This window comes from Sebastes fasciatus, chromosome 9 (assembly GCF_043250625.1).
Source record: "Sebastes fasciatus isolate fSebFas1 chromosome 9, fSebFas1.pri, whole genome shotgun sequence".
NCBI classification, from domain to species: domain Eukaryota; kingdom Metazoa; phylum Chordata; class Actinopteri; order Perciformes; family Sebastidae; genus Sebastes; species Sebastes fasciatus.
The window spans coordinates 8,719,706-8,744,408 of NC_133803.1; the positions used below are offsets into that span (position 1 = coordinate 8,719,706).

Consider the following 24,703-nt stretch of genomic DNA (forward strand, 5'->3'; position numbering starts at 1 on the left):
AGATTTAAGATGTCTCAGCTTCAAAAGATAGGCGGCCATATTGGACCAGATTATCGCAACCTGTCTCCTGCAAAATGTCCATGTTACAGTGTCCCACCCCCGCAACGCACTTAAATGCATGGCTTCATGAAAAGACCACCAATTAAGACATCCAAAATAACTAACATCATAAAGTGCCAAAGATAACTTGTTGTGGCATTGGAGTCTACATCTCGTTACGGTCGCCTGGCAGGCTGGTAGAGCAAATATATGGGCCAAAAAGGGGCATTTGTTTTAGAATAATGACAGCATTCGCTTGCCAGAGTTGTGCAACACTTGCTGTGGTTTATGGACATTCTTTACTGCTGCTTTTAAATCCAAATTAAAGAGAAGGTTGAGTGGATTCAAGGAGCAGGATCTACAGTGCCCTGCCTTGTAAAATACTGTGTATCTACCGCTAAGCACGCCGCTAAGGTGCAGCCCTAAATCAGCGTGCCAGTAAAAGTCAAGTGTTAGGTGTTTAGGAACTGATTCGGGCCCTTGTGTAGATGCAATGCCCAGTCTGTCTATTGAACAATCAATGAAACTCACAATGAGTGAAGTAATGAATTGTTTATCCTTCCACAAGGCCCGATATGGATGGATAATGTACGCTGTGACGGCTCGGAGCAGTCCTTGAAGGACTGCAAACACAACGGTTGGGGGGTGAATGACTGTAAGCACTCTGAAGACTTGGGGGTGGTGTGCACCGCTGATCGCAGGCCGGATCAGGCGGCTGTCAGGGGCCCCAGCACCCCCGCCAGGCCCAATGGCAGTCCCGCGCCTCAGTGGCAGGGCCTTGTGACCACCCGCAGGCATCCAGGATATGGCCATTATGGAAACGGGCATCAATATGAGATCCCCAGGTTCCAAAGACACCACGAGGTACAGCAGTTTACCTCTGACACATTTCTCTGTCATTCACAAAAAACGCATGTAACAGTAGATTGTGATGTGCATCTGCCCCAAAGGGTCACAGTAAGGTGAAAATCGAGGAAGTCCGCCTTCGTCCCATCCTCATGTCTACCAAGAAGAAGAGCCTGATCACAGAGGGTGTGGTGGAAGTGAAGCACGCTGGGAGATGGAGGCAGGTTTGCGACCTGGGTTGGAGTGTCAACAGCAGCCGAGTTGTGTGCGGGATGCTTGGCTTTCCAGAGGCTACTCAGCACAACGCCAAAACATACAAGTGAGTATGAATCTTTCCTGCTAGCTGCACTGAGAGCAACACATTTCACCTTCATGAACTCAAGTTATTAGATTACATCACTCTGGGCTGTTGACTGTGGTTCAGAAGGGCAACATGCTTTGCCATTCAGCCCGTTGTTAAGTGAATAAAAACTCATCCAAACAACAGTGGCATCCCATTTAGAGCCACTTTGAGTAAAGGCCTTTTGTTGGGCTTATCTTCATCCCCCAGCCACTTCTGCCCCGTGTCCCCCTTTACTCCCCCCTCCTCCCTCCCCCAGCCTCAGGATGATGATAAAGGCATCCCTGTCCTCTCTCTGCTGCCCTTTCTCTACACCTCTCTCTAGGCAAATCACCTCTGCTCACCTCATTGCCTCTCTCTCTCACTCTCTCTCTGATGCTATCTTCAGCTTGCGGCTCTCAGACAAACAGCCCCACTTTAACTTTTAGATTCCCATGCTGAGGTGTAATATCACTGCTGATTGTGCTTTAACTGTCTCATCGATACCATGTGTGGGACAGAGGTGGCTATTGGAGAGCGGGATGAGGGTCTTTGTGAAGCGACTCGTCTTATTGGCAGGGCAGCCTTTGCAGGCTTGAGTCAGCCATGCATCTCTTCATTTTTACATCCCACTTCAACAGCGCGTGTGACATGCTGCCAGTGCATGCGTACGAGGGCTGGGTGTCATTTGAAATTGTTTTGATAGTGTTGCCAGTATAATACTTTAGATTTGGTACCAAAACCTAAACAACACTTTCAATACGTTCAGGGAACTTCTATTTTCGGGGAACATAGAAATGTGTTCAATGTGTTCATCAAAATGAGCCAAATTACTCAAATTCATCAGTGTTTCATTTGGCCTTAAGATAAAGTAACCAAAGGAGAACTTTCCTAAATAAAGCATACTTCAAAATTAGGAAAAATATGATTAAAATAAGGAAGGATAATTAAAGTTGTAAGACGAAAACACGGACAACTCCCAGAGCCGACACCTCCCAGAGCCGACAACTCCATGGTAGCGACCTGTCAAGCATAAGGTGGCCCGCCCTAAAGCACACCCTGCTTTATGGTCTATTTGACTCTAAATGGGACCATAATTTACTAAATGAACATCATGCTGTATTAAAGAAGATTTGAAACTAGCGATTGAGACCATAAACTCATGTTTACAATGTTTACTGAGGTAATAAATCAAGTGAGAAGTAGGGTCATTTTCTCATAGACTTCTATACAATCAGACTTGTTTTTGCAACCAGAGGAGTCGCCCCCTGCTGGCTATTAGAAAGAATGCAATTTTAAGACACTTCAGCATTGGCTTCACTTCTCAGACCCCGAAGTTGCCCACTGATTTTAACATAGGGGTCTATGGGGATTGAGCTAGCCTCAAGTGGCCATTTAAGGAACTGCAGTTTTTGGCACTTCTGCGTTGCACGAGAGGTTGCTGCTTGGTTCCTAATATTTAACCGACAGATATGAAAGTGGTATCAATCTTCTCTAACTCTTGACAAGAAAGTGAATTTCCCAAAAAGTCAAACCATTACTTTTTTTTTAAACTGTTCGTTACCTAGCCCTGTCATGTACACGTGCATACTCTTATGGAAACAGTGTTCCAATGAGACATGTACTTACTTTAAATTGTATTTAAGTGTCTCCTTTTGCCCCTTTGACTCTGATCTCTATTTCCTCTCCTCCTGCTGAAAAAAAAACATTGACAGTGGATTTTAGGAAGGTTCTGCTCTTCAACCACAGGAGGACCACACATTAGCAGAGAATTACTCCAGTGCTATTATTATCTAGTAAGAATGAATAGTGTCTGACCATTTTGCTGTCCTCAGAGGAATGGGGACCCAGTTGGATCTGGTTCCTGGAGAGCTGCCGGCTCTAGGTGATTCACAGTTTAGCTATTCCTTCCCTCTCTTGGCTGGGGTTATTCTGACTCAACTGGCGACAGACTGCAACATCTGCTCTGTACTGTAGGTGCTAGATTCCTCTTTCTACTGAAAGGCTGTAACTGTTGAGGGGGTAACTCATTTGTTTTATAGACTTTTCTAACTTTTTATTGACTTTACAAACGTCCCTTTTGGAGTACAGTCACTCACTCACTGAAAGTATTTCTGCATTGCCCTTGAATTCAGCTATGTCCGCTGAACTCTGTTATTGGGAACACAGTGACGCTATAACTGGATTCTATTGTTGTAGGACGAGGGCATCACCAGGCATCGTATCTTCAGTAATAAAAGGTCCTCAGAATGAGCTGTGGTCCAACAGCCTGGCCTGACGCTGTACAGGATCATTTATTAGAGCACACAGCTTCCCCGCATTGCAGGTGTGATGCTTTTCATGCCTCGCTTAGATTTTCCATCGCAGCACAGATTCGCCACTTAATGCAAAGAATGGGAAATGAGAAGTACAAGTAATAGTTGAATGAGCAATAAGGTGGGAAGATTTGTATGGCTGTAACATAAGAGATTTGGCCGCTCACCAAGAAGAGAGATATGACAGAGGAGGACAGGGCCGCTGTAGCTTGAAGGGCTTGGACTGAAGCCTGCAGGGAATCTGCTCAGTGGCTGATTCAGGATGTTGTTTTTTAATCTCACTCTAAGGTCAAAGAAAAGAAACTTAAACAATAGCACTCCATGGGCTCTTTCAGTCTTTTGACCTAAGCCACAACAAAGTGAAACATATCTGCTTCTAAATGTACAGTGAAACGTTTGGGCGGGTGTATGCCATTATGTTGATTTTTTTATTGTGCGTGTAAATTATAAGGCTCTGGCATGGAAGCGGTCGTGACTCGATACATCTTGGTCTGCCCGTCCTGGTGTTTTGCACTATACTGGTCTGAACCACGATGATGTGTTTGTTTCCAAATCTGTACCTGTTTTCTATGTCCACAGATGCATATCTGTTCTCTCTCTGACTTCAAACTGGTTCGAGGTGTACTCTTGCCTCAACGTCTTAGCTGCCAGCGAGTTATTTTAAACCCTTTTTCCACCAAAATTAGCGCATATATGCAGGTTTTTTAAACATGGGAAAACGCGTTCAAATAGGTGATGGACTCCTTTTCCATTGCCAGTAGACAAGTCCGCCTTTCTATTTTTTTCTGGTGTGTCACGTTCGATGTCACGAATGCGTCAGAAAACAGGGTTAGTAAACAGTGAAAATGTTACGGTGGTTACTTCTTTTTTTATATCGTTACTCATTCAGCCTCTCTTTCAAACTCAAACCAGAGTTGGTGATTGTTGGATCAGTGGAAGACTAACAAAGACAGTTTTATTTTGTTTCTGTTGAGTTTGACTGAAGTGTGTTTCAATGATCAGTTTTTGTCAATGGAGCCAGGTGGCTTTGAGTATTAATTGTATATTTTGTACGTTAATAAATTACAATAATTGTCCAAATCCCTGTTGTTTTTTGACATTTTATAGTCACTTCAACGCGCGTCACATAGCATCGCGTCAGAAAATTAGCGTGGCCACCCGGGTGTCATGTTTCCATCACTGCTGATCCAACACAGTCTCAAAGCATTTCGTGAAATAGTCACGAAATTGAATCTATTTGATTGGTGTACGTAGACACAAATTTCCCCTTTTTTTTCGTGACGCTCTACACGACTTTCAACAGCATGCGACGCACTCCAGTCTTTTCAAAATAAAACTACTTAGTTAGGTTTAGGAAAAGATCGACTTGGTTAGGCTTAGGCAACAATCTACTTAGTTAGGTTTAGGCAACAAAACTACTTAATGTAGTTAGGTTTAGGAAAATATAGTGGTTTGGGTTAAAATAACATCGAAAGTGGCGTAACATAAGGACGGAAGTTCCGTGACAAAAACTACTTATTTAGCTTTAGAAAAAGATCGTGGTTTGGGTTCAAATAACTCTGGAAGTGCTGTAACTTAAGTACGGAAGTTACGTTGCAAATAAATCAACTTTGACTTCTGGTTTCACACGGGACACGAACAGCGGTCTCCTGGGCAAAAGCCCTATGTTTTTTGACTCACCCAAACACTCCGACCACCTCCCTACTTGGCGTTCGCCGCTCTTTATACTTCCCGTTCCACAATTAGTTGGCATACATAAATTTTGTTTCCAGTCTGTGCGACTGGGCTGGCTGATCGGAGCTGGAGCCGATAAATTCCTCTTGACTATTGCAGAGTAATTTGTCCTGGGAATGAATGCCAATTGAAACCTTAAAGAGAAAAGCCAGATGTTAGTGGGTGTTCGTGGGTTTTTTGTCAAGTGGGAAAGGGGCTTTATGATAGTGATAACTCAACTTATCTTATAGTATTTGGTTTTCAGGATGAAACCATATCTTTGTTATTGTTCTGGGGATGTTTATATACAACAAAAAGAATACTTGGAATTCTGGTAGTGCTGTTTCAGCCTTTACTTATGAGTAATTGTAAGGATTGCCCTCTGCCTGAAATTGCCACTGTAATTATAATTACTGTACAAAATGTGAGCAGAGTCGAGGAGAAACAATTGGGTGCGAGACAATACGATGTTCAGTTTTCATGTAACATCTTCCGCTGAAACAGTTGCCAGAAAAGCTTGGGGTTGCATTGCATGGTTTCACCAAATTTAGCGAGCGACACTCCCCCACTGTTTCTCCAACTTGCTCCAAGTCTCTCAGTCCATTCTTAGAAATCGCGGACCATGCCATGTCTCTCGGCTCCCTGTGTCTCTTGGATGAGACTCTGAAGATGCTGTAATTACAGGTTGGTCAGGACCAAGGCTCTTCGGGGTTTCTGCTGAGAGTGAAAAAAAACACCCCCAATTATAGCTGTGAGAGAGGGAGAGAGCGAGAGAGTAAGACATACAGTAGTTGGCGAAGGAGGAGGAAGAGAGTAACAAGAGGAAGAGGAGACGGAGAGAAAGTACAGGAGCAGACGAGCCAGATTTTCGCTTGCTCGTGTGAAATATGTCCAATTACAGCTGCAGTTTGCAGCGCAGCCCGCTGTGTCAGCAGCTGTCTGTCTTCCCCTGTCACCGTAGTGATTTGGGGACTTAACCGGCATTTTATTTTTAATTATGTTTCAGCTGAAATGTTCTTATGATGAGGGTATCATTTTCAGGCTTTTGTGTGACATTTTGAGTGACCGAGTTTTGGCTTTCACTGTCTGACTTCTGTGTGATCTTCCTCAATGACCTCCTCTCTAATTTATTTTACCATCTTTTAATTTCTGTATGCATGCTGGTGGCTATTTTTGTGACCTGGAAAAGACTTCAAAACTGAGTTGAAACATAGTGATTTTTATCAGCTCACTGGTCTGTATGGAAATATTTAGCAACTATTGGACATGCAAGATCCTTCTCACAGATACTTAAAGTTTTTTCTAAAATATTTAACATTTTAATTAAAACTAGTTTCATCTTGGCCTTCTTTTTCATTTTTTTTTAGCTGAGCGTTAGGTCCACTGTTAAGATATTTTCAAGCGTCCTAATGAGCTGAGTAAACCTTTAAACCAAGGTTTAATGGTTATATATTTTAGCCTTCTTAGTACTCCTAGTATAGCCAGAGGTGCCGTATTATAACTTGAGGCCCGGGGGCTACAGATGTTTTAGAGGTTCTTCCCTCCCTTCAAAATATGCCAATATGTCAATGGACAGCAACAAATAGTAAATTGAGTGACCTCCTAATCAGTAAGCAGAATATGAAGCTCATCAATAAGGGTATAAAAGGGTCAACGTTTTTGCCAATTTCACAGCAATAAATAGCAAAATTCAAAGCAAAAAAGGAGCAGATTTTACTCTGATAAAATGTTCCCAAGCACCTTTTCTGCTGCAGTTCCACTCAATCATAAAAAAAATCAAAGGTTTGTATTTGTAATGCAAACGGCATTATTAATGTGAATCTGATTTACACCCTGAGTTTTACATGATTAATTTTTAATACAGATGTTCAAGCATTTCAAATAAAAAGAAAGATTTTGTTTTTAACATTAAAACCAAAAGACCTAGAAATTAAGCCACTGAGCAGTGTGAGGGTGATGAAACGTGATGAAAAGTGGTGTAATGCTCGTGTTTTAACAGGCGGGTGGGACTCCCTATCATTAGCCTCTGTTCTCTTGGCTCCAAAACAAGTGCTGGAAACACCGTTTGCATTCTTAAGAAAGGCTGATGAATGCTATGGAGGTGGTAAACAAACTAATACTTCATTGCACCAGCACACAGCATGTAGAGAAACACTGTCATACTACCGATTACAATTACATGTATTTATATAGAATTAGTTCATAACTAAGAGAAGATCTCATTGTTAATTATGTAATTTTATATAGTAAAAAAGTGACTTTTTTTTAGCACTTTTAAGAGATCAACATGAATTCAAACAGTGCTGTAACTCAGTCAAATGAAAGACCTGATGGTATCATTTATAGCCTGTGTGTAGTAGTAGTAGTGCTGTTGGTGAGGGAAACTGGTTAGCTGATCGGTCTGTGGTGAGGTCACAAACAAGTCACAGACATGTTTGCCTCATGGGAAAATGTGTGTGTGCGTGCTCCTCACTGTCTATAACCGATGGCATGTTACTGCAGAGCCACATGGCAGACACATTTAAGATGTTTTACAAGTGTAATTCAAGACACTGTAAAGAATAAGTGTTAAATTCTATACAATGTGTCGCAATTTACAGCTCACACATACGGCTTTATTTAGAGCCCTGCGCGATTTAAAATAAGGGGAATTGTCTGCCTCAAGTCAAATGTTTGATATAGCTTTGAATGGTAACGAGCAATGCAATTTAAGATGCTGAGATTTCATTTACAGATGTTCATTATTTAAAGGTCACCTATTATACAAAATGCACTTTTCCATGTCTTTTAAACATCAATATCTGTCCCCAGTGTGTCTACAGGCCACCATAGTATCATAAAAGACCATCCTCTCTCTTTTTCTCCTCCTCCGTTTGTCCGGAAATGGGTGCAGAAAAAAAATTCGCTTTTTTCCTTGTATCCTGATGTCATTAGACAATGCAAGTCACGTAAGGGTTTCCTGGTCGAACCAGAGAGAACCTTCAGTAGCTGACCCCGCCCCACAGCGCGTCACTGTCTCTCCTCCTCAACCGAACTTGAGCAAAGTAGCTCCTACAGTTAGTCTGCAAGAACCAGCAGAACCGTCTTCATGTACTCCCATCATCTAAATATAACATGTTCTTTCACAAAGGCTTTATGTAATTACACTGTTTAAACAGATGATATTTATATATTATATATATTTGATGTCATGCATGTAGCAGATTACAGGTAGTAAATAGTGACTTGTAAGCAACACAACACATTTCTGTTTCACAGTCAAACTTTATTTGAGTTGACAGATGACAATATTAATTATTCACAGCATTTGTAATCATCTCACCTGTTAGTTAGTTATGTTAACATGGTACAGGAGAAAGTCTTCAGCTCTGGTAAACTATGGTAAGCTAAGCTCCGGTGGTCTGTAGTCATGGTAACACAGAGACAGCTACTACTGTAAATAATATACCATTACTCTGATCTTCCATACATTTATCTTTTAGCAGAAATAATGAACTGACTACTGTTTCACATCTTCTATTTTCCACCCTGATGGTCGCTGTGTTTACACACCGTGTCATAGCGGTAGCATGTAGCTAACCCGTTAGCATGTAGCTACATGCTAACGGGTTAGCTACATGCTACCGGGTTAGCTCTGTATCTCCATGTAAACAGAGCCATCTGCTCTCAGCTATCTGCTCTCCTCTGGGATGATTCTGTCGGTCATTTCTCACAGATGGATCTGTAAAGACAGACGTAAAACAGAGTGTATGTTTACGGTTTACAGAGTTGATGCATAAGGTAAACACTGAGTTAACTAACAGAGATATAAATAGTATTATTTACCTGAGAGAAACCGTCAGGAAAACCTGGAATCTGGACCGCAGATGTTCATCATGTGTCGCCGATTTCTGATCAGATTCCTCCGGTAACGTGCGCTGGGTGAAGTTTCTGGTTTATAAACTTTAAAGTGGTTTATAAACTTTATTCTAGCTGCTATCTCTCCACTCGTCTCTCTCTCTCTAGAGAGAGAGAGAGAGAGCGCTTCTCCGGGAGGGAGGGGGAGGGTGACGCTGTTGTTGAGGACGTTTGATTGACAGAAAACGCTGACCAATCAGAGCAGAGTGGGAGGAGACAGAGGCTACAGACACAGAAATCAGCACTTTTGGAAATGGGCTGAAACAGAGGTTATAGAGACATGCTGGAATGCATGATCTGATTGTTTTTTTGAAAAAAAACTTCAGAGACATGGTTTGGAGGTGTCTGAGACCTATAATAACTAGTTTAAATGGAGTATAATATGTGACCTTTAAGCTCCTCAGAGTTGTATTTGTGCTTCAAATGGGCTTGAAAAAAGTCCTTGTTGAAAAATAGCATCTGTAATCTGCAAAACACCCCTGTTTACTAAATGATTGCTGAAATGAAAGTACGCACATTTTTTAAGTATTTCTCCTGACCAAATGCTAATATTTTTAATGAGAGGTCTCTTCTGGCCCATTGACTACTGACAGCATCAGGAAACAGGTTGTTATGTGATTTTGGAAAGTGTTCAGTCAGCAGTCCATGACTTCACACAACCATCTACATAACATCATGTCAAAGACAATGCTGCTTTTGATTCCAACATTCTCAGTTTGTTTTTAAGGGTTATTTTTTGCTTTACCTTTACGGGAATGTCTAGAGTTCATGTCAGCAATCCAAATATTTATCTACCTGTTTCATACAAATATCCTTAGACGTGTTTGTTTCTTTAAAGGGGAATGCCACTAAAACCAGCATTGGCGTATTTTTTTGGCATATTAAGTTTTTTTTACTGTGACCCACAAAGAATTAAAACCATTTAAGCCTCCCACACTTGTGATGCCATGCTGATATACACTTCTACAGAGATTAAATTTGAAAAGATGTGCGTGCTTCGCTGCACAAGGTATTTTAATAGAAAGTACGCCTCCCCAGCTCATTTTGATAAATGCCAGTTGTACAGTAAGTGTTTAGAGCTTAGTAAACAGACAAAACCCCAAATTTCGATAGTCAGCTCGCTTTGCTTCAGAGCTGCCATCGGGGTGTGAGTGTGGATGGGTGAATGACCCTCTGTGATCAGCATTTTGGATAAATGTGCTTCATAAATGCATTTGCAATGTATATAACAATGTTAGTCTCTAAATTACCTTAAGCATTATGAACTAGGGCTGTACCGAATCGTTTGAAGCTTTCAAGCTTCATTCATAACGTTGACATTCAAATTCTAAATCAATATTCGAATGCTGCGCAGCTTCTTTTTTTTTGCAGGTCTATTCATTCTGTTAAAACCGAGTATTTCTGCACAGTTGCAGATAGAGATCAGACTACACTAATATTGTTATTAATATATACTATTTGTAGAATTAAGATTCCACTGGTGTCTGCGTAGGATTGTTTCTGACTCGTGTGATCCAAACATTTCCAATAACTCGAGAGCGTTGTAAAGTCCAAATTTATCGAAAAAAGACAAATCATAGTAATTGTTTCCTAATTATCTAACAAAATATTGTGCTTCGATCCATATTTGTTGCGGATTAGCCTTTCAAAAACAACATTTTCACTGCAGTAAGAAAACTGTTTGCCCTAGCTTGACGCACACAAAGGGAGGTATGCACCAGAATATCTGTGATGTACCAATATTGGCCAATAAACGGCCCTTTAAAATATCAGTCAGGCTGTAGCGTGTGTGGTGTTTCTGGTGTAATTGATATGAATGTCTGTGATGGTGCATGCACTTTGCAGCGGTTTTGAGGATGTCCTGGCATGGTTTCTGTGTGGCATGTCTGCTACGCGTGTCTGCCAAGAGAACAGAAGGCTTTCCTCTCCACCGCTCTCCCGAGACAGCCAGCGCACTCGGTGCATAAATCTCTATTTGGTTCTGGCATTTTCTCGGACGCGCAGCGCACTGCCAGGGTTTTTTGTTTGCATATCGTGCTTGGTCAAACCCTGTTTTCCCAGAAATGTTGTACATCACTGATGTTGAATGCCATGACTTTTTGGACTGCGTGTGGCTTCGGAGGTTATCGACAGAGTTCAAAATATCCTTTGTGTGCTTTTTATGTTACCCTTTTATAGTTCTTACATCCTGTAGTTATGTACAAAGCTCTGTTATATTGCAACAAAGAATGGCAAGTCAAATTCATTTCATGCAAAGGTGGGTAATTTAGATCAAACTTTCCAGTTGAACACTTATCTGTGGTAACAGGAGGTGTTGTTGCCGTATAACTCAGAAACATATGATATACTGGCCACGCACTCTAAACATAAACACAGTAAATAGTAAGCAGCCCACATTCCAGATGCAAATATGTGCTGAAAAGCACAAAGCAACAAAGAGAGACAGGAAGTGAAGTTGCATAACAAGAACATTGCATTCTTCCTTGAACTATACCGGTCGTCTGCTTCAACATATCTAACTTTACACTCACCACAAAGCCGCACACATAGCTCATTCTGGCTTTATATACAGAGGATATATATACGGAGCTGTATGATTCATCGTTTTGATAAGGTCAGTGTCTGAGCTGAAACTATTTTTAGTCATCACCCAGTACCCCAGTTAAGACTAGTAATAAGCAAGTGGGTGTGTATGTGTTTGTGCCGCTGCTCGCTGTGGCAGAAATCCCTCCTGTGTGGCCAGGTTACATATAAAACAAACAGCAGGTGCTACAGTATATCCTACAGTCACTGCCTCTTTGCATGAGAAATTGGTGACCCAGGTCACCTCACAGGGTGATACGTGTGTGTGCTGGTAGCCTCAGCAAATATACAGACCTGATAAAACTAACATCTGTTCTTTGGTTCTTTTACAGGAAAATATGGGATACCAAGGTCGCAGATCCTACTACAAGGTAATAAAAAGAGCCTAGCTATATTTGACCTTCCTCATTTCATAACTCTGAAAGATAGAGGCCGACTTAACAGGTTGAACTTCAGTTAAAGGCCCTGAAATCCTATTTTATCAGCTTCCTACTATGAGTGATGGGGTGCTACATGCACCAGTCAGAGTTTAGCTACATCTGAATTAAAATTTGTATTTATCGCCAGCAAGATCAATCGGATCAGACCTTACCCACACAGTCCTGATAAAGCAGATTAGTTTAGTAGTTTTTGAGTTTTAAACCCTTAATAAACAATGATTAAGGATGTTTTTTCTGAACTTTAACTTTGATTAGGGCTGCAACTAATGATTTTCATTGTCGATTAATCTGTTGATTATTTTCTCAATTAATGGATTAGTTGTTTGGTCTATAAAATGTCAGAAAATTGTGAAAAATGTTGATCAGTGTTTCCCAAAGTCCAAGATGACGTCCTCAAATGTCTTGTTTTCTTCACAACTCAGAGATTTTCAGTTTACTGTCATAGAGGAGTAAAGAAACCAGAAAATATTCACATTTAAACCTGCAGTAGGCAGAATATTTCTGGCATCATTGGGCAAAAAATCCATAATAACCTTTCAGCATATTGTAATTCAAGTGTTCTGAGAGAAAACTAGACTGTAATCACAGAATTTGAACTACTCAAACCATGAATCGATTATCAAAATAGTTGGCGATTAATTTAATAGTTGACAACTAATCGATTAATTAATTGCAGCTCTGCTTTGATTGTTGCAAATTAAGTCATGAATATCACATGCTATTGAGCAATACTAAGGATTAAAACCAAGTTGCCAGGGGCTTTAAGAATATATGATCTCTTCTTTCTAGATTGAGCATGATGACAAAGAAGAAGGGATTCTGGGTAGAAAAAGTTCACTGTCTGGGCACTGAGAACGGCCTGGCAGAGTGCCACGCTCAGCTGTCCATCCCCCGTAGTCCCACACCTTGTAAGAACGGGAGACACGCAGTGGTCAAGTGTGTGCCTGGACCTCAGTTCGCTCGCATGTCCTCAGGAAGACCCCAGGCCCCCCATCCAATTGTGGTAAGATTAATACAGTTAACGACTACACTGGCACTCAATCATACAGTATGTTTATGAACCGCAAGTTATATTCCCTGTGCCGCCCTCTATAGCCTGTGCGTCTGAAGGCCGGCCCCAGGTTGGGCGAGGGTCGCGTGGAGGTGCTCCGAGACGGAAAATGGGGGACCATCGTGGACCACATGTGGGAAAGACCTGCAGCTAGTGTGGTGTGCAGAGAACTGGGCTTTGGTTCGGCAAAGGATGCCCTGCAAGGAGCCTTTATGGGTCAAGGTGAGACGGAGAACTGATGTTGCTCAAAGCAAAGACTTTTTCAACTTAGACTGGAAAAGTCCACATTTAATCTAGTTGTTTTGAGTTTGCAATTTGGATGTTTGAATGTGTTTATCACACGTCATGGCATTCCAGTCTTTTGCTTATTGTAGACGCCGCGCCCGTCTGCCCTGTCTGATCAGATAATGCATGGGCATGTGTGTCTGTCTGTCTGTTACAAATGTTGATTGCAGTATCTCCAGCTGTGATTAAATGAGTCCTGTGCCAGGGCTACCAGCTGCCCAAACACACACACACACACACAAACTCACACACAAAATGTAATACTATAATCCATGGTGGTTTACGTTGGCATTCAGTAACTGAAGCCACAGACATAATCTTGCTGGCTTCAAGCAAGCTTTTCACTCACTCACTTAGTGCTGTGGTCTTTTCCCTTCGATTTCAATTTTACGGCTTCGGCGATGCACAGACTCAGTCGCTATCCAGCTGCGGCAGTGGCGTCCCCACCCTTACGAGATGTGAGAACGGCTTCCCCATGCCTCAGGCCAGGGTGTAGTCTCTAATCATGCTGATTGAGATGAAATGTGGGATCACAGTCTGCTGGTTTAGCTGTTCAGTTGATCACACGTAGGGTATTTTTGTATGTGTTGGATTAGCCCCTTTTACCTTTTAACCTCTTAAATTGGGTTTTCTGTAGATGATGTCATTTATGCTACCTTTCGTTTTTGATGAGTCTAACAGGACTAAAATCTGGTTTAGTTAGCTCCTCTAAGGATACTTATATTACACCAGGCTTCACACCCCTCATCGTCTGGTTTCAATCACCGCTTTTAGTCGTTGTGCCAGGTTCATCATGGTTCCAGCAGTCTGAGACAGAGGTGTTTAATTGTCAGGAGGGGCCAAAAAGCGTTCAATTTTCTACCTAAAATAGGTTTCCCCCGATCTAACCACGAAGCTCCATTTGTGTATGTGCAAGTGCTAGCGCGTATGTCTTGCGTGGTTGTGCGTATGTAATAAAATCAGTCTCCGAATTATAACATTAAGACGTGGCTCTGGTTTGACAAATGGCAGGTTTGCCCTCTACTTTTACCTCATGTTACTCCTCTCTCGCTCCTGGAAATGCAGGTTTCCTACACCATGTTTCCTGAGTTGGTGATTAAGTCACTCACACCCTATTTTCACCCTGTTTTTGTGGCGGTGTAACTAAGGAGCAGGCAGCACTTTGACCGTTTGGTATTTTCTTGACCTTGAAATTGGCCTTGTCCTTCTGTGTGGTATTTTGGTGCCCAGTGCAGAGCGAATGGCGCACAGGTGGGAAGAGAGGTGCAAAATGGTGGGCAAAGCAAGTTGTTAGTGATTTGTGGAAAATATGTTGAACCAGTAGATGCATTGAAATCGGCATCAAAAAATAAAGTTGAATGTGGATAAAGCAGGAACATCCGCCAGTGTGTCTACAATAGAGTGCTGCAGGAATGAGTCTTAAAACCTGGAAATGACTTAGCATTTTAGCACTTCCGGTTCCCTCGTCTGGATGTCAATGGATTTTTTGAAAGGGTTTTTAGTTAGATGCCTGAAATAAGGTCTGTCGTTAACACAAGCTGAAGAGATTTTAAAGTTCTGTTCTACGATATAAAATACATCAATAAATAGCCCACTCGTGAATTTTGAAGCTTGAATGTGTCTTAAAGAAGGCAGTTGCTAACAAGTGGCTAAATGAGACGACTAAACGTCATCACACCGAACACCAGTCCGCCTTTAGCTTAGTGGTTGTGACGTTGTATTCATGTGACCATGGTGTAGTTCGTTTATAGCCTAACGTTAGCTTTTTACTGCTGGGGATTACATGCTTCAAAAATCATAAAGTGGTGTTCGTTTGTGGAGATTATCTTGCTGAACAAAACATGTAAGTATCACGAACGTGTGTTTGCCACAGAGCTTATTTTCTGCAATAATCCAAAACCCAATGGAAAAATCCCATTGTCTTTTTGTTGAGCGAACCAGGGTGATGCTAACTTCCTGGTTGACCTACAAAAATACATCATCCCTGCAGCACTCTATTATCTATAAATTAAAATGAGTATTGAATATTGCTTTATACTGTATGAAAAGCTTCTCTTTCAGTTCATTAAATCCCTGCAGCCATCTGAAGGCATCAAGACAGACCGGTTGATGAATCTGCAACAACTTGACAAGGGCTGTACCAGAGCGCATTGCCATTACGCACAGCATCCTCTGTGTTTACCTCGATTAAATTACATGCAAATGACACCAGGCTGCTACAGAATAATCACGCACGTCTACACACATCAAACCGGTCGTCTATAACTCGGTATAATTACCGTAGCTCTTTGATCCTGCGCGTCACAGCCTCCTTTACAACTTTTTTTTTTTTTTTAAAGTTATTTTTTTGGGGGCATTTTTCCATTTTTTTTATTGAGGACAGTGGATAGAGTCTTGAAAGGGGGGAGAGAGAGAGTGGATGCGGAAAGGGCCACAGGCCGGATTCGAACCCGGGCCGCCGCGGTCAGGATACATGGACGCCCGCTCTACCAACTGAGCTAACCCAGGCGCCCCCCTTTACAACTTTTAAACATTTTACAACATGTAAATACAGTCGAATTATGACTGAAATAGCCTCGGATTGATGCAATCGTATAAACTGCTTTGCCAAACAATGATTTATTATTTGCTGCTATCATCATTGTACAAATTAACTGTTAAAAAAAACTGTGATTTGCACGGCTGTTTCAGAGCGTTGAGACCAGCAATATGACTGGCTGAGATTGTATTTAATAATCACCACACCCTCTGAGCTATATTCACCCTCACCAGCCCGTTTGCCCCGTGCACATACATGAACCCAAACAGCAGGTGTGCTTGGACACGGCCACACAGCCTTTGCGCCCGATACCTACCGCTTTGTGTTTGTTGTTGTGCTTTTATGATTAAAATGGCCCTTTAACACACTGCCCATACATATAGGTACATACTCTTTTCTCTCAGACACCCACCCACACACACACACACACACACAGCACAGTACTCTCCCTTTTTGTCTGTCTCCATCTTACACTTACATATACACTGCCATTGCAGGATGATTGGACTTCAACGTCCTCTCACAGCTTCCTTTCTATAACATGCAGCCTGTTTTACTATGACATATAATTTTCCATGTGCCCACATAAACACAGGGCTATATGTCGTTGGAAAAGGCCTAAATTAGACTCTTTGATAGAACAAACCCTCACTGAGAAAGACTTCCTGAAAGAGTGAATTGTTTAAAATGTAGTTTTGTGCAAATGTTTAAATTGTGCATACAGTTCATTCCCCTTTAAAATAATCTCAAAAAGCATCAACATCTTGAGATGGCTGATAATACATTCTTCACATCACACTACATTACACTCAAATACACTTGCTTTCTGTCACCACGTGAGGAAAAAAAGCTCTCTACTATCAAATCTTTGAGTCAGCGGGGCAGCAAGACCCCACAGGAGAGCGTTGGATTATTTATGATGATCAAATGTGATAAAGGTTGTGGTCGACTGTGCTGTTTGGCTGCAGAAAGAGGTAGACAGTCTGCCAGTCAGAGATTCTGGCTTCGAATGTGGTCTCACTTATCAGAACACTTGCTTGCAGATAACTTACCTGTGATATACAGGTGGTATGCAGGCACACACACACACACACACAGAGTATCCCCCTCTGGGATAAGTGAAGTTATCACCTTGCTAACCAGCTTTGAAATCCTGTTGACAGAGGAAAAGGAAAACATTATTTGGATGCCAGTTGGCTTCTACCATCTAAAATCCCACAGGCAGGCGGATCTATTTACAAACTTACACGATTTTAGCGCTTGGCTAAGAAACAGATCGGATTGATGACAGAAAGTTTTTGTTAGAGGCTCAGAAAGAGACGTTCCATGGAAAGAAAAAACTACACACACTACATTAATGTGCCTAAAACGGAGTATAATTTCAGAGAGGAAAAGAACAGGGTTTCCCTTGTTGCAACCACTAACCAACTATTTATGCTATTCTCAACAAGAATGCTGCCCTGTTTCCATCCCCTATAAAGTCAATTTTCTAATCTGTCCAAATGATCGGTGACATCTGCCAGTTCTAATTATATGGTAATCAAGCTCAATCTGTTCCTTGTAAATACTAAATTTAAGCCACTACATTTATATTATGCCTGAATGTAGCTGTATCGTCTGTCAATCTTTGGCATTTTACGGTGAAGTTTGATCATTCGTGAAATTGATGTCAAGGAGAATGAAAGTGGAGAAAATATTTTAAGCTCCCATCTGCCAACTCTCTAACTCCCATCATCATTACATTTATCATCACCATCAGGGAGTTAAATTATAGGGACAATGTTTCCATTTCCTTTTTTGACCAACATTGTTTTTTTTTACTGTGTAATTTTGCCCCTGAAGTATACATATAGAGTGCTATACGTTCATGAGGGAGTAAAACACCCTGACTGCGTGTGTGTGTGTGTGTGCGTGCGTGTGTGTGTGTGTGTGTGTGTGTGTGTGTGTGTGTGTGTGTGTGTGTGTGGCCGGTTTCTTGGAAATTATTTTGGGTTTTTGTGGATTTCCCAAACTAAGGTGGTTTAAATACAGTAAGCCACTGTTCAGTTTGAGGATCCCTCAACTGGGCCCCAACGTGTTTGTCTTGATAACTTAAACTGTGGGAGTTTGGATAGTTTGTGGCCTTTACCATGCAGATAGAAGCGGAAGTGGTTTAGATGTGTCTTTCTCATACGTATGAACCCACGCATTGGTGACCAGTATGGAAGCAGGCCTACAATCTACCAAAACCAACACAGAGACACATTGGGTTAGGCTGCAATCTGGTCGCTACCATTTAAGTCATCTTCCTTCTCGCCCTTCTTTCTTGGTTTCTCCTCTCATTCCCCCGGTTTTTGTGGTTTCGGTTGTGTTTATTTCAATGCTGCCTCATTTTCCAAGTTTGCAGTTTTTGCCTTTTGTTTTAAGAAAACACAGAAGCCATAGTTTGCTCTGTGTTTTCATATGCTGCCGTCATTATGGCAGCAGCTGTTTGCTTTCACAAAACTTAATCTTAAGATTTGTTTCCACTATCTTCTATGTTGTTTAGAGATTATCTGGTTTTAAATGAATACCAGTGAAAGTCTTTTATTTGGCTGGCACAGATTTGGCCTTGTTTGCTCACCCAGGGTGGTGGACTACACACAATTTAGTTGTTGTTGTTGTGTGCCCAAAGCAACAGAATGGTGGTAATGAGGTGTGACAGATCCCTAAAGTAGATGTTGGTGGTGCTGCTGCTTGCATTTTGTCACGACAGATAGGAACTTTTCATTGTTGGTTTGAGGCTAAAATAGAGAAAGCACATTCATGCGAAAGGAATACAGAGAGCCTTGCATGTGTGTGTGTGCTCCTTTGCGTGATAAAGTCGGTTCACGCCTTTGTGTCTACGTTGGGTGGCCCCAAACAGAAATACTCCCTTCGTTTATGACCATTCCCTTCTGACTATTTCCCTGCTTTATTTTTTGTCAGCATAGTCTTCAAATCTATCTCATTTCCTCCTTCGTCTTCAGGTACAGGACCGATCCATATGAACAGTGTCCAGTGTATGGGTTCAGAGCGCTCCATCCTCGACTGCTACTACCAGGAAGTCCAACCGTGGACATTCAAACACAGCCAGGACGCCTCAGTACGCTGTAACGTCCCTAAGACTGGAACAGAGAACCTGGTATGAAAACTACTTTATCACAAGACACACAGCTTTCACTGATAAAGCATCACCCGTTTAATCCCTGACGGATTTTCAGGTGCGACTTGTTGGTGGTAGAGTCCCATCAGAAGGCCGTGTGGAGGTGTTGATGGATGTTGGGGGTCGTAAGCGTTGGGGCTCTGTCTGCAGTGAGAACTGGGGCATCAACGAGGCCATGGTGTTGTGCAGACAGCTCGGCCTGGGCTTCGCTGCCAGTGCTCATCAGGTAACAACCGCCCTGACCCTCGTTACATCCATAACTGACAAGGTGGCAGCAAGCATGTCATTTGGATCAGTGCCACCCCTTAATCTGGGTAAAAAGTTTTGTCGAAGTCTGATCATCAGTATCTAAAAAGATGGGCCTGATGTCCTGAATGGACAAACACTCCCATCTCTGAACTAATTTGGGTAATTTTGAAAATGTCAGACTAAATTGTTCAGAGGTATCATTCCTCCAAAATTTGTCAGAATCCCATCAGCAGTGTCTGACTTATTGATGAAAGAACAAACAAACACATGGAGGCCAATCCATAGTCACAGCCCCTGTATTCACTGTGGTGGGACAATGAGCTATGATACTGGTCATTGATAGAAAACCTGACAAGCTCTCTGTGACCCCACCCCCCCACTCCCTTCCTCTGACAGGAGACCTGGTACTGGCCTGGTAGTGACCCAAATGCAGCCGATGTGATTCTCAGTGGATCTCACTGTGTGGGCACAGAGCTTTCAATTCAACAGTGTCGCCGCAACAACCATGTCCACTGTCCTCGAGGAGGTGGAACTAAGGCCGCCGGGGTCACCTGTTCAGACAGTAAGTCGAGCCATCATCCTGCAGCTCCCCGTCTTCTCCTCTGGTTCCAAATCTGGTTGACTCCTAACTAGGACTGTCAAAGTTAAAGTAAGTAAGGGATAATGTACAGCGAGCCGGTCATTGTTGTGAAAGAAACCCCGACAGGGTGATGCTGCAACCCGACGCCGAGCTGAGGGGTCTCTCATCGCCCTGAAGGGGATTCTTTCACAACAATGACCCGCTAGCTGTACATCATCCCGCTTATTACACGGCTACTTACTTAAGAAATCAATAATTTTACACAAAACGGTCTGCCAGAGTCCCCCATAGCAACGGTCTGTTATACATAGCAACGGTCTACTATAAAGAAATAACAGACCATAGAACACCGTGAAGTGAACGCCAGTGAAGATACTGGTATCACATGAAACTAGAAAACCAAAGGAGTCCATTGCTACCAACCATGTCATACTAGCTTTTAGTGAAAGATTCAAAGGACCCTTCATCTCTGACATGTGTGATATGTGATATGTGAATGTAAATGGGTTCTATGGGTACCCACGAGTCTCCCCTTTACAGACATGCCCTCTTTATAATAATCACATGCAGTTTGGGGCAAGTCATAGTCAAGTCAGCACACTGACACACTGACAGCTGTTGTTGCCTGTTGGGCTGCAGTTTGCCATGTTATGATGAGCATATTTTTTTATGCTAAATGCAGTACCTGTGAGGGTTTCTGGACAATATTTGTCATTGTTTTGTGTTGTTAATTGATTTCCAATAATAATAAAAAATATATACATACATTTGCATAAAGCAAGCATATTTATCCACTCCCATGTTGATAAGAGTTTTCAATACTTGAGAAATCTCCCTTTAAGATACATTTCGAACAGCAATTAATCGCAATTAACTATAGACAATCATGTGATTAATCAATTGACAGCCGTGATCCTAACATAACCTCTCACGTCTGACCTGCTTCAGCGGCGCCTGACCTCGTTCTGGACTCCCAGCTGGTCCAGGAGACGGCCTACCTGGAGGACCGACCCCTCCACCTGCTGAGCTGTGCCAACGAGGAGAACTGTCTGTCCTCGTCTGCTGCCAGGATGAACTGGCCTTACGGACACCGACGCCTGCTCCGCTTCTCCTCCCGCATCATGAACATGGGTCGGTCCGATTTCAGACCCAAAGCAACGAGAGAGAGCTGGACGTGGCACCAGTGTCACAGGTAGAGTTTACGGAGGTGTTACATTGCTTAGGGCTGTTGCAATGGAAAAACCTGTTTAAATACTTACTATATGTGGGATGTTGTGGTTGCCCTTGTGGTTGTTCTAAGTGTCTTCTGGGAAAACTGTGGTTTAGAGTGTCCTGGCTAGAGGTGAGCTGTGGTTTTTAGAGGCTGTCAAAAATATTCTGATAAACACCTGCTCCTCGTACAAAATTGCTTTTACGTACATTAATGACACAGCTCCCTCCGTGTTGAGTAATTTGAGTTATATTTAATTTAATTGCATTCAATTGCTACCAGGAAAGAAAACATGCTGAAGTGGGATCTCTGTGCACATGTGGTTTGACGAGGGGGCTGCAGGTAGCATGCAATACGGGCATTAATACACAAGAGCCTTTGTCCGTCAAGGCCTCAGCAGCATTTTGTCCGTTAGTTGTAAATAGATGAAACATTGTCCTCGGGTCTACTCTTAACAAATTCCACTCTACCTCTCAGTTTGCTCCACTCAGTAAGTTAGTTTCTTGTCAGATGACGAGAGCACTTTCAGGCCTGTCGTCATGAAAGAAGAAGGAGCCATTTGAAGCCCACAGTATTGGCTGTGTGACATGTGTCCCAGTAAGTTACGGGTGGCCTGAACCGGTGTTGTCATCTCTCCAGATTCATTAGCCGCCCCGCAGCACGTGTCTGCGGAAATGACGGCTGAACCAATCCAGTTACCACAGGTCGGGTGTAATACAAAGGACAGGGTAGCCCACTCACGGTCAGGTCTGTTTCAGCTTGTTACGACAACACATCAGAAATATGGACGCTTGTTTCAAAGCCGTCCATTCACTCCGAACGAGTAAACAGCTCAACCAAGCCGGCGCTAAAACAAGCTTCTGTGAGAGGTGTTACGGTGACACCCACGCTCATGTTCAAGCAGTGAGGTCACTGGGCTACAAGCCATAGGGAGCCAGTGTTCAGTTAGACACACACACACACACACACACACACACACACACACACACACACACACACACTCTCACCTGGACTTTCCCTCCTGTCGTTCCAGGCACTACCACAGTATCGAGGTGTTCACACATTACGACCTGCTGACTCTGAATGGCACGAGGGTTGCAGAGGGACACAAGGCCAGTTTCTGTCTGGAGGACACGTATTGCCCCGACGGTAATGTTCACCACTATTCATGAGCCCCAGTAAAATACTCTTTCCCATTAGTGACAGGAAATTAATATCCATATTTCAGCTACAGCCATTTAGACTTTTACTTTGTGGTTAATGTGTTAGATCACTGCTGTTGTTGTTTGTTCACTCTCCATTTACTTGTTATATCATGGATGAAATAGCTCATACGAAAAAGCAGAGTTCATATGTAGTCTGATACAATTCAGGAAGCGAAAGGCTCTTAGAAATAACAGGGAGTGCCAAGCATTAAATGAGCTTTGATGTTGTGATTGATAATGTCATTGGCGTGTGTGTGTGTATGTGTGTTAGGACACCAGAAGCGGTTCTCCTGCTATAACATGGGTGATCAGGGTATCTCTGTGGGCTGTTGGGATACATATCGCCACGATATCGACTGTCAGTGGATCGACATGACAGATGTACGGCCAGGAGACTACATCTTCCAGGTCAGAAGTCATTTCATATTTCTCCCTTTTCCCCTTTTACAGTTTGGGCCCATTACAAAGTATTAAAGGAATAGGCTGTTGGGAATATCAACATTTTCCTCAGACATATTATAAAATTACGAAGAAAAACAATGTACGACTAAAATTACAATATATTCACTTATTATGTACGAAAAAATTAACTTCCACGGCCTCCGCCATTTCTGACAACGTCAACAAACACGTCACAACTCGGAGCTTTCAGAAACAAGGTTCATATGGACTCTTCTTATGAAGACGGTAAACACGACCCCATTTGAAGGCACCAATAGTTCAACACATAACCCCACGTAAAACCACGTCTTTGTGACGTCTTTACACTTATGTTTTTGTACGGATTAAACAAACAAGACATAATATGCTAATTAGTGAACTCAATGCTATGTTCACACTACGAGCGACATAAGCAACAAGACGGACAATTGTGGCCAACTACATTGTTGCCGAGTCGCCGTTGAAGTGTTGCTCAAGCGCTAGTTGACGAAGTAATGCCGTTAAATAGCATTAGGAACTGGCTAATAGCATTTTTTTTAACGGAACGGGGTGAAACAAAAACATATGATTGGTTGATGCTTCGCCGCATCATTGGAGTGCTGAAAAAAGTGGTCGTGTCTAGAAGGTTATACGCAAATTGTGAAATCTCGCGAGATGGTTAAGGTTAAGAATAGACCTTGAATGGTTAAGGTAAGGATAGGTCGTCGGCCAATGAGTCTAGGGAGAGTGTTTGCGAGTTTTTGCAACTTGCGATTACCTCCTAGACACGACCGAAAAAGTTGAGACCAGCTCAACTTTGTCACACAGCGACAAGTGTCGGGCATCAGTTTGTAGCTTCACGTCACCGGCTTCCTTTGAAAATGACTTGTAGCCTGTTAATATGTTGCTTGTAGTGTGAACATATAGCATTAGAGGTGCTAGTAGGTGGATTTTGTGTCCTTTAGACAGAGCTAGGCTAACTGTTTCCCCTTGTTTCCAGTCTTTCTGCTAAGCTACTCTAAGCTAACTGGCTGCTGGCTGTATCTTTATACTGTATTTAGCGTACAGGTATGAGAGTGGTATCAATCTTCTCATTTAACTCTCGATAAATCAAATATACGATTGATATGTAACATATTTCCCAAATGTTTAACTATCCCTTAAAGGCCAAAGATGTAATTAATGAGAAAGAGGTTCACAGGATCTTAAGGCGGACTTCCTTAAGATTGGTTGGGGTTTCCGTCTATTTCAGTTAAACCTCTCGACCTCCCTCATCACAGTCATCACCTCAACCATTCCTCCGTCTGTCATTACTTTGACCCAGGTCAATCACTCGAGTCATTGTGGCTACTACACTTAAACACATCAAGGACTCCATCTCCCATTATCGTCCATTCCCAGTTCAGACTACTGATCCCACCATGTACGCAGCGCTCCTCAGATCTCATGCTGCCAATTACCTCCCAGCTGTGGCAGACTGGTTACAGCGTAACTCGCTGTCTGATAATTACCGCCGTCACCCAGTTTGTCTGAGAGGTCACTCTCAATCTTTGTAATTACACTCCTCTGCTCTCTATTGAAGATGGATTTTATTTAATTCACTAGACTCGACATACATACATAGAAACGCATGTGCTGAATGGATGTATTTTAAGCATGTCGAGCGGGGTTGTAATTATAAAGTCGTACATCGCTGCAGCACAATGTGGAGGCGGAAAGAAGGATTGAATGATAGAGCACAGAAATGGAGTTGAGATAAATGGGAGGAAGAAACTGGAAGAACTACTGAAGGTGAAAAGGTCAGGGTCATTTGAGGAAAAAAGGCACAAAGGGCACATAACCAAATTTA

General features: G+C 42.4%; 1 protein-coding gene across 1 annotated transcript in view; it reads left to right on the forward strand.

Annotated features, from left to right (window-relative positions):
• loxl4 (lysyl oxidase-like 4) overlaps positions 1–24,703 on the forward strand; it is a 32,781-nt gene that overhangs the window by 2,667 nt on the left and 5,411 nt on the right. The window contains exons 3-13 of the mRNA XM_074645836.1: positions 608–903; positions 990–1,204; positions 12,045–12,083; positions 12,942–13,155; positions 13,248–13,425; positions 19,015–19,169; positions 19,249–19,416; positions 19,836–20,001; positions 20,968–21,211; positions 22,263–22,378; positions 22,706–22,842. Of these exons, the coding sequence (XP_074501937.1) occupies positions 608–903; positions 990–1,204; positions 12,045–12,083; positions 12,942–13,155; positions 13,248–13,425; positions 19,015–19,169; positions 19,249–19,416; positions 19,836–20,001; positions 20,968–21,211; positions 22,263–22,378; positions 22,706–22,842 (1,928 nt within the window). The remainder of the gene's footprint in view (positions 1–607; positions 904–989; positions 1,205–12,044; positions 12,084–12,941; positions 13,156–13,247; positions 13,426–19,014; positions 19,170–19,248; positions 19,417–19,835; positions 20,002–20,967; positions 21,212–22,262; positions 22,379–22,705; positions 22,843–24,703) is intronic.